We start from the raw sequence: 16,373 nt of genomic DNA on the forward strand, positions 1-16,373 counted from the left end.
ACAGTCAAGAAGGCGGTTGTTGGGCCGGGGGTCCCGGGTAGCTCTTCCACATCTGCCGTCTTGACTGCTGAGAGCGCAGGCTTACTAACCGGGACAACTCAACACGCAAAGACAAAGCTTGGTCGAAAACACGTAAAGGGCAGGCGCCGACGTGGCAAACGACACGTCCGGCATGGTACGGAATCGTCGGGCGGGACTTTCAGGACCGGAGTAGCCGGCGGTCTCGGAGAGCCGGAACTGAGCGCGTGACGCGGTCGCGGATATCTCGGCACACGAGCCGAGGCCTGAAGGTTCCAACCGGCCGTTGTGTCTGATAAGCTCCGCCGCGTTCCTGTTTGACTGCATGAAATCTCGAAACGAGCTTGGAGGCTGTGACACAAGCAAAATCTTGACGATGTCCGTCAGCTCCGGGTGGCAAATCGAATAGGATGGATGGCAGTGCCTGTAGGCATGTAGGCAGCTGAATTGTGCTGCTGGGTTTGCAGGAGATGGGTTGTTGCGACTGGGAGCCCTCTTGAGCAACATAAAGAAGAGACACCGGTCGATGTTAAGTTGAAGGAGAAAAGATCGTCTGCTTGGATATATTCAAGTCAACTTGTCAGACTGAAGGGCCGTCGTAGAAGCACCCCAAAATTTCTTCTTAAGCATTGGCCATGGCCCATTACCCAGAACTCAATGTTGTTCACATACCCTTCTCCTTTTCACCAACCCCGAGAGGCTTTCCTGGCCTGGTTGCTTCTCCTTTTAGTCCTCGAATCCTCCACTTTGGAAAAGGTCTGGACAACGATGTCGATGTTGATTGCACACGCTACGCAATACTAGACCATGCCTAGAGAACGGCACCTGATCCACTGAAGAGGGCACTTGCTTCTGCGATCACCTTTGACACGGCCCTTGCGATACACCACCGAAATCTGTGTCCCGACAATTGCTCCTGGCTGATTACATCGTGTTGTAGTCGATTCGGATGCTCACAGAAGAACACCCGCTCTGTCATTGTGAAAAACCGACCGATTCTTGACCCCCTTGGACGGCTTAGTTCATTGAGAGCTACGTGTCTGACGGTGTATGCCAGGTCCCCAAGGTGAACCGTGGCCCGAATCTCTGTGTTACTGTGCATGCCAAATTGGAAAGGCAGTTTCTGCCGCCAGGTGTTACGTGTCGCCTCTTCAAAGTTCGTTTCGGAAATTGTGGACAGTCAGATTACGTATGTGGTGAATAATGACAGGGAGGAGTCGGCTTCACGGTCGGTTTCTCAGTCTCAGATCGATGAATAGGCTAACGGATATACTGTTGGGGTCTCGTATTCGTGAACTCTTTGTCAACCAGTTCGCTCCCATCCGGCCAGAACAGATCTGGCCACATATTTGCTAGATGAAAAACCTGCGCGTTTAGGGCTATGAAAATGGTAATAGGCAGATAGCTGAATGCTGCTTACACAGACACCAAGCAACCGTTGGTGCCTTTCAGAGTCGGGTACCGGATTCAACAGTGTATTATTCGATGCTGAAAATACGTTGCAACAGCGGAGTAATTACGCCTGGTATCCATACCCCATCAGGTGTCCATGAGCACTACGAAACATTCCACTGCCAGGCTGCAGGATTCCCCGGGCTATTGGCATCCTGAAGGGTACACTATATGGTTAGATACCCACACACACTTACCGAGTGCCTTGTGAAGTTTACTCACCTAAGTGTGTCGTCCGTGGAATCCAACTTACCAATGATCGGTACCATGATTATGACTATTTCTTTACGTAGTTTAGCAATTTCCCTACACCTAGAACTCATAAAAAACGGACTAGAGATCTTTTAACAAGTTTGACAAGCTTAGGTTCAGACGTTATTTGTTTGTCTGGTGCCAGTCTTTGAGATCCCACCCCGAAACTTTGAAAACGTCAAATCTTCGTTTCAAATAGAAAGAGGTGAGACAACTGATTTTCTTCAAAAAGCGCTGCAGGAAACGGGAACAGGGAGAACTTACTTCGGCCGTGACAACTGACCCGCCATCACTAAAACGAGATACGGACGCTGGAGTGGTAGAAGTCAACGCCCGAACTGAAACTCCTTTGTTTCAAATAAGATTTCCCAATATCTTTCTCATAGATTGTGCGATTTCTGATCGTAATCTTTCTAGTCATGCCAAGACTTTATTTATCCAAGTCCCGCTACAAAACATTCCCACCACGACAGTGAGAGAAGACAACCACTTTTTTCCAATTAAAAGACATGCCAAATTGTTACCATTCTTCAACTGCTGTTACCTCTTGAAATTTGCTAGGTGGGTGCGGGTTTCCACTGTTGTCTGGTCGAAAAGTCGGATTCCGACGTCGATTCGTTCCCATGCCAACTCGCCTCCAAGATCCAGTAAAACATGATTACCGCTCTTACATGCCACTAATACGCAATAGAATAGGGGACAAGTTCTCACTACTCGTCTTTATAACTAAGATAATATCCGACGACAAGAGACTGATCCTGTTACATGCACGTCTACAACCAGTTGAAGTCCTTGCAAGGCAATAGCCCGATGTCGCCGCAATGGGAGTGTCTCCCGTGGCACGTCTTGGAGGTCACGATGCCGCCTGTCGCTTTGCCAACTTGCTTCGTTAGTGGTGGTAGAAGCACTCTTCCCGAGGAGAAGAATGACGATTCCGAGGACAGCAGAGCTGCTCTGACAGATGTCCGAGAGATTGCCGAAACCAACGGTGATTCCCTCTCTTTCAGGAGCAAGAAGAACCCTCCCGAGACAAACAGATCTTTCGATCATCTGTGATTCCTAGAGACTTCGAGTTCGCTTGTTGCGCAGGGACGCTAATGTGACACTGGCTTCTCACTGCCTTCCCTTCCTGAATTTCACTTCGGAAGCAACCTTCACTATGGGAGGGGAGGGGAGGAGTAGCTGACATGCCTGACACCTGAGGCGGGCTAAGCCCCATTGTCCCTGAACGTTGAGAAGCTGGGCTGACTTGGCGAAGAATGGAACCTAGGCGACGAAGAGGGGTAGCGGTTTCTCGCTGTAATAAAAAAATGACGTGTTTCCATCAACACCTAGTTAAAAGGCTGGACGGTCGCTGCCGCCGCCAGATGAGTTCGCCAACCACGCGAAGGCAGCTCCACGAGAGAATCGATACGAGATGGGGGAGCAACCCGTCGCTCCGCCGGTTACAGAACCAGCAACGCAAGAGGCCGTGGGCAGTGTGTGTCCCAGTGTATCACTCCCCGCATGCCCGAATCAGCGGCGCGCCGCAGGTCATCAGGCCAGACGGGGAGTTGAGCGCGTGCTAGGTCAGCGGGTTCCAGATAGCAGTGGACGTGGCCACGGACATGGTGCAGGTGCAGGTGCAGGTGCAGGCTGCGAAGGAACATGTCGGGACGCCCGAGGGCATGGAAATGGTGATTTTTGGACTGCGGCTGCTTCACGTCGAGCTGCTCCAGGTGTGCGATCGCCTTCTGATGGTGGAGGGAGGATTGGAAATTGTTGATGTGGGCGCGTGGGCGTGAAGCAATGTAGCAGCGCAGCGGAGCGAGAATATACTCAGCTGGATCTGATTCGTAGTGTGAGGCTGCATTGGGGAATTCCAATTGTTCTAGTATCATCGTTGGGTGTCAAAAGGTTCGGACAATCACAAGGCTGCTAGGGGTTTTTCTTTACTTTTTTGCCTTTTCTTTATTTGTCAGTATCTTTATACTGTAGCTTCTGCTAAATTCTAACGAGACACGGTAGTAATTTCCAACAAGAACCAGAAACCGACCCAAAGGACATGACCTGCTGTAGCTGTTGTTGCTGTGTAAGAGGATTGAAGTGAGTTGTGAACGCTGGGATCGGCGGGTCAAGCTCCGGCCGGGAATGGAGCATCGGCCCTGGCCCGGGTCAAAGCAGGTCCGCATCGGCGAACTCGGCCCGGATCGATTCGACAAAACCATCACCACTTGCTCTGGGCTCGTCTCACATCTAGACCTGTTACTGTTATGAGAGGGAAGGTGAGATTTAATTCCCAAGTCAATGGTAAAAAGGTAAACCATTTCACTCGCCTGGCCGTCATTCTTACTGATTGGTTCACCTGGGATTGGGTGGCGCATATCCGGTTGTGATTGGCCGATGTGACGGATGAGGAAGGGGGCTGGAAGATGGTAGCGGAGGTTCCGCATTTGGGCTGTGCAAAGTAGCGAGGGAAGATTGATGTGCATCTGGATACACGGATTGGTTCGGAATGCTTCGGTCACTGGGTTTCATCACCAGTCGGGCCGTCCTGGGCGGCTGCGGGAATGGCTGATGAACGACTGCCTAAATTTATCGATGCACATCGTGGGTGTACAGTAAGGGTGCCCTATCTCATTATTATGGTATTTTGTCCCATAGTAAAATAACCATTTTGATCAAACAGATAGTGTTGCGGGGGGAAAGATTGGATAGCTGGAGATGGGATGGATCATGGACCAGAGATGGACTGGGAGAGGCAATGGATCTCCGTTGAATTCGTCCGACGTGGGTTCGGATCCCCCGGTTCAAGGACGTCATAGCTCGGTACCACAGCGCAAAGGCTGGCTCTGTGCGGTGGAGCCTTCAGAAAACTTCAGAGAAACATTTCTTTTTCTCCCTGTTTCCCCGTGCTTTTCTTTCTCTGTTGGTTGGTCAGAGACGCGAGAAAAGAAGGGACAGCCATTTTGGGTCTCGTCATCGTCCCCGAAGCGGGACCTTTTGCCATGGTTAAGTACCTACCTACCTTCGCCTTGGTGCAATTGTGGCGAGGGTACCTACCTAGATCGTTACTGGACCTGCACGTGACTTGCTAAGCCGCCGCTAGAGCCGCCTGAAAGACACAAACAAGCTTTGTGTGCAACCTTTGCCAAGTGCCAAGTTCGCTTGCCGCCTTCCCGCCACTTGGCATAAGCCTCGTGTCCAGGCCCTCGACCTCGATCTCAACGCGGCTTATATCCGGCGGCATCAACGCTGAGGGCGAGACGCTACCTGTATGCTACTTGACGATACGTTGGTCAGCGTGAAGTCACTTCATGGTTGGCTCCACGCCTGAGCGCGTTTCCTGTTCGTCGACCCTCCTCCGGACTCTCTCCGTCGAATCCACAGTGGACCATCCACGAACACCTGTGACTACGACTCCAGTCTTATTAGCACCATCTTTTCGAGCGCCCTCTGGCCTCTCTTAAGCACGCTGCGCTGCATCTCGAAATGTGGGACGTGCCGCGCTAGAAGTTGCCTGTTTGGCGTCACCGTCCAGTGTCGACCATGATGTCACAGTTTTGAGCGACTGCACGTTTGAGGCACCGTGGCCATGGCGGGGACGGCGCCGCGGCAGCTTGCTTCGAGTCAACCGTCATGGCGGCCGAGAGCGATATCCCTCGGTTTCCGTCCGAAGCTCTCTTGGGCATTGATATACCAGATCTCTCCCAACAATTGCTCATCTTTGGTCCATCTCTGCTCTTTCCGAACCACACAGAGTTTAGCCCGCCCAAGGTAGTCGACACGCTCAGCCCCCTACCCTTTCGCCATTACTTCTACCTGCGCTGTCATAAACGGGTGGACGGCAACAAACCCATCCTCTTTCCTTCCTCCCCTTCCTCACCATCCACCATTTTCATTGTACGCCAGCGCATGAAACCGGCCCATCATGCCTCAGACACGCTTTGCCGAGGAACCGCCACAGGTTATCAACGACGCCGATCTCCAGGTCGCCAACGAGAAGCTCGAGCCCCAAAACGACGGGACCCTCAACGGCGACGCTAGCACCAACGAGCAAACATCCCCTAAGGAGCCTGAACGCGACGTCAATCACTTGGACCGCCAAGCCGATGGTCTCGCCAACGCCAATGGCGCCAAGCTGGAGAAGCTTGGAACATACGACAAGTACGAGATCACCGAGGACGACTGCTACGATGAGCTCGGCTTCTCCTTTCCCAAGTGGAAAAAGTGGTACATCCTCACCGTAATCTTCTGGGTTCAGGTGTCGATGAATTTCAATACCTCGCTTTACTCGAACGCCATCGCCGGTATCTCGGACGAATTCAGTGTCAGCGCTCAGGCTGGCCGCTGCGGCGCCATGATTTTCCTCGTCCTCTACGCCTTCGGCTGCGAACTATGGGCCCCGTGGTCTGAGGAGTTCGGTCGCTGGCCGGTGCTCCAGCTCTCGCTGCTGCTCGTCAACATCTGGCAGCTTCCCGTCGCCCTGGCGCCCAACTTCGCCTCCATCATGGTCGGCCGCGCCCTGGGCGGTCTGTCGTCTGCCGGTGGCTCCGTCACCCTCGGTATGATTGCTGACATGTTCGAGTCCGACAACCAGCAATACGCTGTTGCCTATGTCGTTTTCTCCTCGGTCGGCGGATCTGTCCTCGGCCCTATCGTGGGCGGCTTCACCGAGGCGTACTTACACTGGAGGTATGCAAATCACATCATCGCATCCGAAACTAAGCTAACGCAATCTCAGATGGTCCATCTGGGTTCAACTCATTTTTGGAGTTGCTGTACAGGCACTCCACTTCTTCACCGTCCCCGAGACGCGCACTACCATCATGATGAACCGCATCGCCAAGCGTCGCAGAAAGGAGGGCAACCCCAACATATGGGGCCCCGACGAGCTCGTCCCCTTCAAGGATCGCTTCTCCGCCAAGGAGATCCTGTCCACTTGGGTTCGCCCCTTCAAGATGTTCCTCACCGAGCCCATCGTGCTCGTGCTGTCGCTTCTCTCCGGCTTCTCCGACGCCCTCATTTTTATGTTCATCCAGTCCTTCGTCCTCGTCTACGGACAGTGGAATTTCACCACCGTCCAGGTCGGTCTTGCTTTCATCCCTATCGGCATTGGGTACGTCCTTGCCTGGCTCCTCTTCATCCCGGCCATCAAGCGAAACATCAAGGAGCGCCGGGCCAAGCCCAACGACGACAGAGCCCAGTACGAGTCCCGTCTCTGGTTCCTGTTGTACACCGCACCCTGCCTACCAATCGGCTTGATCGGTTTCGCCTGGACCATCCAAGGCCCGCCCATCCACTGGATTGGCTCCATGGTATTTGCAGCCATCGTCGGCATCGCCAATTATGCAATCTACATGGCCACTATCGACTACATGATCTGCGCGTACGGACCTTACTCCGCCTCGGCGACCGGGGGTAACGGCTGGGCCCGCGACTTCCTCGCTGGTGTCCTCACCGTCCCCGCGACCCCCTTCTTTACCAACATTGGAGCCGACAGCGGGAAGAACCTGGAGTACGCCTGTACGATTCTCTTCTGCATCTCTTTCGTCCTTGTTGTCGCAGTCTACGTCATCTACTGGAAAGGTCCTGCCCTGCGTGCTCGCTCGCCATTCGCGCAGAAGCTGGCTGGCGCGAGAGATGATGTCGGCGGTCGTCGCGTGAGCTACGCTCCTGGAGACAGACAAGCCAGTAAGTCGAATTTGAACACAGAGTTTACTGAACAAGGTGCTAATCATGTTACAGCTGCTGCTTCTGGAAACGACCAGCCCGACCGTCCGGTCTACCAACGTTCATACAGTCAGCAGTCCCGTTTCTTCGGCGAGAACCGTGTTACGCCCCGCGGCACACCCAGAGGTACACCGTCGGCTAGCAGAGCCAACAGCTTTATTGGCACCGGGCGTTTGGCGGCCAAGTAATCATTTTTGTTCTAGCTCTAGGCTTGAGAATTCTGTGATTGCGATTTGTCTTTACATCCCTGATACCCTACAAAGAGTCAATTATAGTTAGACATAGTCCTAATGCAGTAATAGTGTAAATGGTATTCGAGGAATATGCTGTGATTGCCTATGTTCATACCCGCTTCTAGTGATCCGCACGCTAATGCATTACCCGGTTGAGGTGGTTATTTGATGTCGCTGCTTAGTGTCTCTTAATTAAAGTATTATGGATCTGATCCTGATTTGATGGAAACCAGCCAACAAGATCTCACTTGAGCACGTGGAGCCTTTGACTTCTACATCGTCTACTATCTCGTACAGTTTGTAATCGAACACCTAGAACAGATCCGGTACGTGCATCCATAGCCCGGGCACGTTCAGTATCAGCATCACTCTGCAGCCTGACAACACGCACAGAACATGACGAGGCAGCTGAATTCAGGGAGATTTGTGAACAGAACTCAGCCCCCTCCAGACGCCAGTTCAAGCAGATACGTAATGCTCGGAGTGTCAAAGTTCATCAGGGCTTCGTCAATATCTGGCATTCGATTCGCACCGGGACTCGCTTCAAGCGCTCCGTCCGTGTCTTGATTAAAGGCCGAGAACAGCGGTGGTTCCGACGTTACGGGCAGCGTCGGACCGGGGATGGCCAAGGTTGATTCGCGACACATTGCGCCGTAATCGACCATGGCCCACAGCACCGCCTCCCACTCAGGGCCAATACTCGACGCTGCTTGCGGTGGTGGCTCGAGCAGGGAGGTGAGAAGGTGGGCGTTGGCATTGAAGGACACCAGCTGATGGTGCTACGGGCGCCATGTCAGTTTAGGATTCCATTCTCTTGGGGGGTTTCTCTCTTGTTCTTTTCTTTTTGGCCGAGCTAGGTCGTTCTACTACTTACCATCTTGGACGCGTGGTCCCAGAACCGACCCATCTTGTCAAGCATCGTGATGCTCTCCTGAGTGGCGCCCAACATCTCGGCGGAACGCTCGCCACCGGTGCGCTCCTCGGCGTGCATGTGGAGCGAGAGAGTGCTTCCGGCCAGGCATGCCGAGTACGCGAAGAAAGAGGCGCCGAGGTGACAACCCGCAGCCTCGGCGTCATGCAACATGCTGACGAGGCTCCGAGCGTGCTCGTAGCTTGTCCGGGAGGCGAGTTGAAGGAAGCTCGGGGGCGGCCGGCAGTCGAGTTTCTGCAACTGTTTATGCAGAAGGAAGGGATGGTACAACAGACAGAAGCAAGAGTGGAAGACTGTGCGTGCGAAAACGACATGGCCAACGACCTGGTGGTCCACGGCTCCTGTGCCGACCCGGTTCGCGGCTACTACTTGTTCGATGGGGTGACCGTCCAGCTGGAGACGGGACTCGAAGAGGAGGAGCAGAGAGACTATAGATGCGAACTCGGATCGCGAGTCCCACAGCGGCGTCGCCTCGGCTCCGAGGTCCTGGAAGAGGGTCCGGGTGCACCGGCCCAGGATGGCACCGGCCATCATTGCCAGCGGGAAGCCGTCCCGGACGACAGAGTCATCCGTCTTCCAGTCGAGCAGCTGGTGCAGCGTTACGGGCTCGCTGCGGCCGTAGCAGCCAGAGCGGAACGTTGGCTCGTCACATGGCAACTGTACGTGGCAGCTCTCGTCTAGGATGGCGAGGTTCCGGTCCCGACCGAGGGACACGAGCTTGTCAAGTAGGTAGACGGACCAGAAACATCGCCTCCTCTCCTCCTGCTCCACGGGGGGCAGCGACTCGCTCGGCTCCTTCATGAGTTGGAGGTCTTGGGCTACCCGGACGGCGAGGCCTATTTTCAGCCATGCGGAACTGGTTCGACCGTCTGGAGATGAGCATCAGTGTCTGATATCTCCAAAAAGGGCCATGGGAAAGGGGGTGAAAATCTTGAGATTCTGTCTCGGGGGGGGGGGGGGGGGGGGGCGTACAGGTGAAGTCGATGATTGCGAGGATGTTCGTGGCTTGCGCGACCTCGAGACCGGGCGTATCTTCTACGGCCATGTGATCGTTCAGGACGGACAGCCAGGCCTCCCGGGCGTAAGCCTGGATTGCCTCGCTGGTTGCGCCTTGGTAGTAGGCGTGGCCGGAGAAGCGCAGGGAGGAAGCCAAAACGGCGAGGACGACGCACCTCGCCAGTTGGCCGGCGGCCAGCTTGTGGCGGAAGCTCTCCTCGTGGAAGTACGAGTACGGTTGGTTGTGGACGCACTTGAAGAAGGTGTCGACGAGCGATTGCGTCACTGGATCTGGGGGGATGGTGTTGAAGTTTATGCTGTTGTGTTAGTGTGAGTGGGAGTTGCTCAAAATTTCCCCGAATGAATAGAAGAAAAAGGAACAAACAACCGACAAAAGACACCTTTGTCACTTACAGATTCTTCTGAGAGGTTGAAGAGCGCCAGGCTTCAGATGAGTCGGGAGAGTCTCCGTTGTCGAGATTCAGAACGGCAGACAGGTTTTCGCTCTGGTTCGACGGAAGAGCCGGTCCGTCCTCCCAGTGCATGTTTGCGTCCTCAACCACGTTTCTAGAATGCGTTTTCTTGTCAGCTTTCGTGGATACGTGACGGAAGAGACATGAACACTTGCCTGGGGTCGGTCGGGTTGCGTTCGTCGAGCTGCGCTAGCTTGTCTTCAATCATGGATATTCTCTGTAAGAGGTCGGGCTGAGACGCAGTGGAAGAGTCAGCACGACAGGTTGGTTCTTGGATTACAGTTTCATTTGGAAAATCACATCGTTGGTAAGGCCCAGGAGCGCCGCCGCAGAGTTCCGTGAGAGGGAGGCAGAGGCTACCGAGTAGGGCTCGTACTGACACCGCTGCATGGCCCGTCGGCAGTTGACGCATCGCGGCCGATCGCCGGAGCATTTGACCTTCTTCTGGCTGAGAGACAGAGGATCAGTATGGCTATTCAGAAATACCATGATGTCCCTAGACCTCGAGGAGACGAGTTGAACGGGGAAGAAGGGGGGATGAGATGGAGACCATACCGGCAGGTCGTGCAAGCCTGACGGATGCGCTTGATGGCCATGGCGGCCGGCGCCGGGCTCGTCGTTGCCGGTGGTTCCATGGAGTCCGCCATATTCATGTTTGAGAGCATGCACTGGCACGAAGACGATGGGGGGTCCAACCCGACTTTGAAGCTTGGTGGACACAGGCTCTAGGTTAGTGCTGAGCCGGAATGCGGGGTATCGACAGGGGTTCATCTGGGGGGAGAGATGGGGGGCCTCTTACCGTATGTCCCCCAGCGTCATTGTGGCCGGATTTACCACCTCTTTAGCTCCGTCGACGACCCTTGTGTAATTCCACACTGTATCATACGTAGGTATTGAACATGTAATATTGCAGACCCGGCTCTGCACAGATGGAGACACTGTCGAAGCTTGTAAGAAACAGCGCCGTCTACACTCAACTGCTCCTGCAACAATACGTGAGGTACGTTGCACAAAGCCGATACACAGCTAGAGCTTTGCCTGTGGAACCTTATTCACAGAATCCCAATCTACTCTATGCCGCTGTTGGAACTCCCCAATCCCGTACGCGGCGTCCGACCCCGCTTCCATCATCGACTCGAAAAGCGTCGAGATACCTTCCTGCTGCGCCGACGTCCCGCCGTGGCCCCAGCCCAGCTTGACCAATTCTTTCGACATGCTGGAACCTCTCGGCGACGAGTGCCTAAGACTCAGGAGAAGGTCTCTCAGTGTGCTCTCCAGCTCCCGGGACGTCTCGGCAACCAGCGAAATCGCACCCATAGCCTTCAGCTCCCGGGCCGAGACGGGGCGCGCCGTGAGCATCGCCTCCCTCGAGAGCCCGAACCCCCATTCCCGAACCACGTACCTGGAAATCACGGCAGGGCAGAGCCCCAGCTTGACCTCAGACAGTGTGAACGTCGCCGAGCTGATTGAGATTCGGATGTCGCATGCAAAAGCCAGCCCGATGCCGCCTCCAAAGGCCGGCCCGTTGAGGCAGGCAATCGTGACCTTTGGGGAGCTGTCTACGAGTTCGAATAGCCCGGTCAGCGCCTGGTAGAGTTTCGTGCTCGCGTCGTCACCTCGGCCGAATGCCCGCGCCGCCTGACTTAGATCCATGCCTGTGCAAAAGAACTTCCCGTTTGCGCTGAGGACGATCCGGGATATCGACGGATCGTCTTTGAACGACTGAAACGCTGAGGTGATGTCCGATATCATTGGGAACGTGAGGATATTACCATTTCGTGCCGAGTTGAGCACAATGTTGCCATTCGTGCCAGCCCGGCAGACACGGATGTTATCCGTGTCTCTCAACGTTTTCCATTCGAGTGTGGTCTCCGGCTCGGTGGCGACTTTCACGGCCGATGCTGTTGTTCTATCCGTCATTGTCCTCGATGAAACAGCCGCTTTGGAGGCAAGAGCCGCTCCTGCTCGGCTGTCGTTTGGTTTCGACAGAACTCGGGAGATCCACACACCGATGTCGGCCACCTGCTCAAGGTCTACGCCGGTGTCGATCCCGGCTTGTCGGAACAAGTAAAGGATGTCCTCTGTGGCTACGTTGCCCTTCGCTCCCGGGGCGAAGGGACACCCCCCCAAGCCGCCGACGCTGCTGTCAAAGGTCCGCAAACCGCACTCGTACGCCGTCCAGACGTTGGCCAGAGCTTGGCCATATGTGTCGTGGAAGTGGCCAGCAAGAGTTTCGGGATCGATGCCGTGGCTCTTCAAGTAATCAACCAGCCTCCGTACGTCCGGCGCAGTTCCTACACCCACCGTGTCCCCGAGACTGACTTCATAGCATCCCATATTTATTAAATCGCGTACGGCGCGGTAAACCGCAGATGAAGGGGTCGGGCCATCGAACGGATCGGCGAAGATGCATGAGACATATCTGTCAAGGGACCCGTTGCTGTCAGCTCGAAACCAAACAAGAAAGAGCGTAGAGGAGCACAGAAACTGGGAAGCCCACCCTCTGACGGCGACACCGCTTGCAATAGCCTCGCGCGCCACCTCCCGGGCACGTTGTACACCCTCTTCGACGCTGCAATTCAAGTTGGCCCGGCTGAACCCTTCCGAGGCACTGACAAACACGGAAACCTCCTTGACACCGTGCTCGAGAGCGACACGGAGTCCCTTGATATTCGGAACGAGTACGGGAAGATGCAGACTAGGCCTCGACCGCAGCCAGTCGGCAATTACGGACGCTGAGAGGATCTCGCGGCAGTCTGCGAGCTGGGGGACGGCTTTCGGGGACACCACGGATGTGAGCTCGATCCGGTTGAGGCCGGCCTTCTGCAGTCTTTGGATCAACTCTAGCTTTGTCGAAGCGTCGATTGCTGTTTTGATGTTTTGGAGGCCATCGCGGGGACCGACCTCGACAATTCGGACGGCCATAGGATCTGACGTGTTGGTCTTTCTTTTGCCTGGTTGTTTCAGATCATGAGTAGTTAGTTGCACACAGTAGCTCTCCGGATCCCATCGAAAGAGCCGTAAGTAAGTCTTGCATGACTTACCTGTCTGTATTCTGCATGCCCCCCTACCTCCTTAGGTAGGTAAGCAGTGTTAAGTGGGACCACTCTTTCCATCTCGGCCCCGGGCCGGTGTTCCCGCAGGTACCCATGTACCACCTCGGCCCACGGCGCAGCATCCACGTTACTGCCGATTGGGCCACATCCGCCTTGTAACCGAAATACGGACCGCGCCCGGCATGAGGTTAGGCTCGAGTATCCACCAATTGAACAACACCCAACAGGCGGCGCGAAGCACCACAAAGAACTAACACACCCCCAACCCATAATCAACTAGTTAGGTACTACACCAAAGCCCGTCAAAAACGCCCAATGCACACACATACTGGAAGGTTACATAGTGAAAACATTCATTTATTGAACATATGAATGAGGAGCTACGGAAGCAGCATATTTTCAGTTCAGAATCACTGCAATGTAGCATACTCAACCACGGACTAATCTTTACAACTTCGCTTGGATTCCGGACCGCTTCAGCAACGCGTTCCCTTTGGTCCGTACAAGATGCTTCTGGTATTTCCCGCTGGCGGTCTTCGGCAAGGCGCTTCCCACGTCAGCATTCCCGATCCAGAAAACGTGGCTTGGTGCCTTGATCCTCCCCAGCTTGTCTGTCACCCACGACCGCACCTCGACGTCGCTGAGCGGCGCTGTATTCTCCGCTGCCCGTAGGAAGCTCGCGACCACTTCGCCATACTTCTTGTGCTCGAGGCCGACGACGCAGCACTCGACGATGGCCGGGTGGCTGAGCAGCCGGTCTTCAATCTCGTTCGGTGAGATGTTCTCCCCACCTGGCGATTCTGTTAGTTGAACAACCCACACACCGCCCATCTGTCGAGCGTTCAAGACTTGCCTCGAATGATCAGGTCTTTGATGCGTCCGGTGATGTTCCCGTAGCCTTCTTCGTCGATGAACCCTTCGTCGCCCGTGTGCATCCAGGTCACTCCGTTTTCGTCCTGCCGCATTGCTTCCTTTGTCTTCTCCGTGTCTTTCCAGTAGCCCTTTTGAAGCGCAAAGCCGCTAGTGCACAGCTCGCCGCGAGAACCCCGTGGCAAAATGTTGCCCGAAGAATCTACAATTTTTGCCGCCGAATGAGGAAGTACCCTGCCTATGGAAGTGACCCTCTTCCTATGGGAGTCTTCGACAGCGGTAATGAACGTCACCGGACTGGTTTCCGTCATTCCATAGGCAATCAGCAGATCTTCAATCTTCATTCTCTCACGCAGAGTCTGCATCAAGGTCGATGGCACGGAAGAGCCCGAGATAATACCGGTTCGAAGCGTGGTTATGGTGAGTGTCAACCTATCGAGCTCCTCCAACTCGGAAAGAAACATTGTCGGGACCCCCAATAGGGCGGTCGCTCTCTCCTGCACTACCGCAAGCAGTGCTTTCCGAGCGTCAAAATTGTCCGAGGGGAGCACGATGGAGCTGCCGTGGCAGAAAGACGAGAGGAATCCCAAAACGAGCCCGAAGCAGTGGAACAACGGCGGGGGTGAGCAGACGATGTCCACTTCCGTCAAACGCATTGCGTCCCCTACAAACATGGCATCGTTTATCAGGTTTCTAGGCGCCAAAATTAGTTGAAGAAGTACACTTTTGGATTATTTGTGGTCTCCTTACATGTGTGTGAGTGCTGAGGCCTTGGGAAATCCAGTGGTGCCTTAGTGAATATCGAGTTAGCATTGCGTGTTGCGAGGTCGCGGCAATGTTCACGATGCTCACCAGATGTAAACTGCAGATTGAGCACATCCGATGCACGAACTTTTCGTGCGGCTCTCTTCAAGACTGAATCGTTCATGAAGATCGACTGGCCCCGGTTGAAAAAAGCATTGTAAGACTCGCATATGACCCCTTGGCTAGGGTTGTCGAACTTTTGTAGACAGACAATCTGCTTGAGCCGGGAGTTTTGCGGCGGGACGTCAAGTACTGCTTGCAAATGCGGCGACAACACCTTTGGTCCAATTTGAGAAGCAATGAAAAGAAGCCTGCAATCTAAGAAACGCAGTCATGTCAGAAAATGGAATCGACGACGGCACACATCTTTGAGCATCCACCTACCGCTGGAAGCCACGGCATTTTTCAGTTCCTCGGGGGAGTACGCGTTGTTCAAAACGACAAAGGGGCAACCGATGCGAGAGGCCCCCAGGAAAATCTCAATGTACTGATAGCAGTTCCCTGCGATGATGCCAACACAGTCTCCATGATGCAGGCCGACTTCAAGCATCGCTTTAGCCGTAACTTTGCTCCGATCCGCGAGCTCACGATAGGTCAACCGGGTGGATTGCCACGGAACCACGAGCGCGGGGCGGTTCGCATATTTTTTCGCCTGATCCTCGATAAGAGATCCAAGTGGCTTCAAGAAGAGAGGTGGAGAGGTTGGTCCATGGACAATGGAGAGCTGTCGAGACTGCGAGTCTGCAAAAGACGCCTTGTCGAAAGCCATAACAGTGTTGGATGTACAAGAATGACGTTTATTGGGCAAGAGGGAACCTACTATTCCTCAGAACGAGATTTTTTACAACTTTATTTGTCACTTGGATCGAATCTTATAAGTCAGGGCACTTGAATGCTGAATGAAGCCGGCATCGAAGGGTACAAACCGGGGCAACCGGGGTCCGAGGGACCTCGGAACCCGGACCGAGACCGCACCATTACCCTGACGCATATTCATGGGGCCCCCATCTGCTCAGCGAAAAGAAACTGAGCTTCTTTCACACCGCACAGATTATTTTGCAGCAATTCGCAAAGAGACAAGATGCTCGAACAGTTGTTTCCAGTTGAGAGATCGTGCGTCGATATCAGTGGCGCTCCTTTCAAGGCAAACCGTCGGGCATGGACCCCGGTCTTGGAAGAATTCGACAAAAATTTAAGGGAAGTATCCTCGGAGGGGGATGAAGTGTCTAAAAACAGGCATCAGGAAAGGGGACAGTTGCTGCGTACGTCAACCCTGCAAGCCAATGCGGATAGTAAAGGTAGACTGAACATCGCTGCGAAACAGCTCGAGACAGGATTGCTCTGTTACTTGATGCGGACTCTCCGTTCCTCGAGCTGGGAGCCTTTGTGGGATTCCAAGTTCCCAGTTCCAATTCTTGCGGTAATCTCATTGCGGGTATTGGTCTAGTCAGGTAGGTTCAAGGCCATCCAGATCAACTCGCCTTCTAACAACCTCGGAGTGGTCGGCCATGTCTTCTTATGTCTCACATACCCACTCAGAGCGGCGGGGCCTGGAATGAGATGACTGGTAAGGGTC

At 54.3% G+C, this 16,373-nt stretch overlaps 8 protein-coding genes across 8 annotated transcripts; 4 read left to right on the forward strand and 4 right to left on the reverse strand.

The window, feature by feature from the left end:
• Positions 1 to 3,032: 3,032 nt before the first annotated feature.
• CDEST_12372 (uncharacterized protein) lies at positions 3,033 to 3,290 on the forward strand (the record flags this gene model as incomplete). The annotated part of the gene is made up of 1 exon (XM_062928528.1): positions 3,033 to 3,290. The coding sequence occupies one exon, from the start codon at positions 3,033 to 3,035 to the stop codon at positions 3,288 to 3,290; it is 258 nt and encodes an 85-aa protein (XP_062784579.1).
• A 39-nt stretch (positions 3,291 to 3,329) lies between these two features.
• Positions 3,330 to 3,506, forward strand: CDEST_12373 (uncharacterized protein; the record flags this gene model as incomplete). Its single annotated transcript, XM_062928529.1, has 1 exon — positions 3,330 to 3,506. One exon carries the CDS (start codon positions 3,330 to 3,332, stop codon positions 3,504 to 3,506), a length of 177 nt encoding a protein of 58 aa, XP_062784580.1.
• A 147-nt stretch (positions 3,507 to 3,653) lies between these two features.
• Positions 3,654 to 4,396, reverse strand: CDEST_12374 (uncharacterized protein; the record flags this gene model as incomplete). The annotated part of the gene is made up of 1 exon (XM_062928530.1): positions 3,654 to 4,396. Exon 1 carries the CDS (start codon positions 4,191 to 4,193, stop codon positions 3,654 to 3,656), a length of 540 nt encoding a protein of 179 aa, XP_062784581.1. The 5' UTR covers positions 4,194 to 4,396.
• A 416-nt stretch (positions 4,397 to 4,812) lies between these two features.
• On the forward strand, positions 4,813 to 7,749 carry CDEST_12375 (Putative major facilitator superfamily, MFS transporter superfamily). The gene is made up of 3 exons (XM_062928531.1): positions 4,813 to 6,396; positions 6,446 to 7,395; positions 7,450 to 7,749. Exons 1-3 carry the CDS (start codon positions 5,633 to 5,635, stop codon positions 7,620 to 7,622), a joined length of 1,887 nt encoding a protein of 628 aa, XP_062784582.1. The 5' UTR covers positions 4,813 to 5,632; the 3' UTR covers positions 7,623 to 7,749.
• A 13-nt stretch (positions 7,750 to 7,762) lies between these two features.
• On the reverse strand, positions 7,763 to 10,734 carry CDEST_12376 (uncharacterized protein). Its single transcript, XM_062928532.1, has 7 exons — positions 10,623 to 10,734; positions 10,368 to 10,515; positions 10,223 to 10,299; positions 10,009 to 10,161; positions 9,571 to 9,911; positions 8,542 to 9,467; positions 7,763 to 8,446 (listed from the first exon to the last, which is right to left on the reverse strand). The coding sequence occupies exons 1-7, from the start codon at positions 10,730 to 10,732 to the stop codon at positions 8,105 to 8,107; spliced, it is 2,097 nt and encodes a 698-aa protein (XP_062784583.1). The 5' UTR covers positions 10,733 to 10,734; the 3' UTR covers positions 7,763 to 8,104.
• Positions 10,735 to 10,939: 205 nt separating this feature from the next.
• Positions 10,940 to 13,171, reverse strand: CDEST_12377 (Putative pyruvate carboxyltransferase, enoyl-CoA hydratase/isomerase, aldolase-type TIM barrel). Its single transcript, XM_062928533.1, has 2 exons — positions 12,568 to 13,171; positions 10,940 to 12,489 (listed from the first exon to the last, which is right to left on the reverse strand). Exons 1-2 carry the CDS (start codon positions 12,990 to 12,992, stop codon positions 11,094 to 11,096), a joined length of 1,821 nt encoding a protein of 606 aa, XP_062784584.1. The 5' UTR covers positions 12,993 to 13,171; the 3' UTR covers positions 10,940 to 11,093.
• A 399-nt stretch (positions 13,172 to 13,570) lies between these two features.
• Positions 13,571 to 15,566, reverse strand: CDEST_12378 (Putative AMP-dependent synthetase/ligase domain, AMP-binding, AMP-binding enzyme domain, ANL; the record flags this gene model as incomplete). The annotated part of the gene is made up of 5 exons (XM_062928534.1): positions 13,571 to 13,868; positions 13,973 to 14,686; positions 14,744 to 14,783; positions 14,846 to 15,115; positions 15,182 to 15,566. The coding sequence occupies 5 exons, from the start codon at positions 15,564 to 15,566 to the stop codon at positions 13,571 to 13,573; spliced, it is 1,707 nt and encodes a 568-aa protein (XP_062784585.1).
• Positions 15,567 to 15,878: 312 nt separating this feature from the next.
• On the forward strand, positions 15,879 to 16,361 carry CDEST_12379 (uncharacterized protein; the record flags this gene model as incomplete). The annotated part of the gene is made up of 2 exons (XM_062928535.1): positions 15,879 to 16,217; positions 16,245 to 16,361. The coding sequence occupies 2 exons, from the start codon at positions 15,879 to 15,881 to the stop codon at positions 16,359 to 16,361; spliced, it is 456 nt and encodes a 151-aa protein (XP_062784586.1).
• Positions 16,362 to 16,373: the final 12 nt, after the last annotated feature.

The sequence above is a fragment of the Colletotrichum destructivum genome, chromosome 8 (genome assembly GCF_034447905.1).
Source record: "Colletotrichum destructivum chromosome 8, complete sequence".
In the NCBI taxonomy this organism is placed as follows: Eukaryota; Fungi; Ascomycota; class Sordariomycetes; order Glomerellales; family Glomerellaceae; genus Colletotrichum; species Colletotrichum destructivum.

What these genes read in the sequence shown, in the direction of transcription:
- CDEST_12375 (XM_062928531.1), top strand. Translation starts at nt 5,633, where the DNA reads ATGCCTCAGACACGCTTTGCCGAGGAACCGCCACAGGTTATCAACGAC. An exon ending in GAGGCGTACTTACACTGGAG is followed by an intron (nt 6,397 to 6,445) that starts GTATGCAAATCA and finishes ACGCAATCTCAG; the next exon opens with ATGGTCCATCTGGGTTCAAC. An exon ending in TCCTGGAGACAGACAAGCCA is followed by an intron (nt 7,396 to 7,449) that starts GTAAGTCGAATT and finishes ATCATGTTACAG; the next exon opens with CTGCTGCTTCTGGAAACGAC.
- CDEST_12376 (XM_062928532.1), bottom strand. Translation starts at nt 10,732, where the DNA reads ATGCTCTCAAACATGAATATGGCGGACTCCATGGAACCACCGGCAACG. An exon ending in TCCTGGGCCTTACCAACGAT is followed by an intron (nt 10,300 to 10,367) that starts GTGATTTTCCAA and finishes ACTGCGTCTCAG; the next exon opens with CCCGACCTCTTACAGAGAAT. An exon ending in CGCAACCCGACCGACCCCAG is followed by an intron (nt 10,162 to 10,222) that starts GCAAGTGTTCAT and finishes AACGCATTCTAG; the next exon opens with AAACGTGGTTGAGGACGCAA.
- CDEST_12377 (XM_062928533.1), bottom strand. Translation starts at nt 12,992, where the DNA reads ATGGCCGTCCGAATTGTCGAGGTCGGTCCCCGCGATGGCCTCCAAAAC. An exon ending in AGCGGTGTCGCCGTCAGAGG is followed by an intron (nt 12,490 to 12,567) that starts GTGGGCTTCCCA and finishes GTCCCTTGACAG; the next exon opens with ATATGTCTCATGCATCTTCG.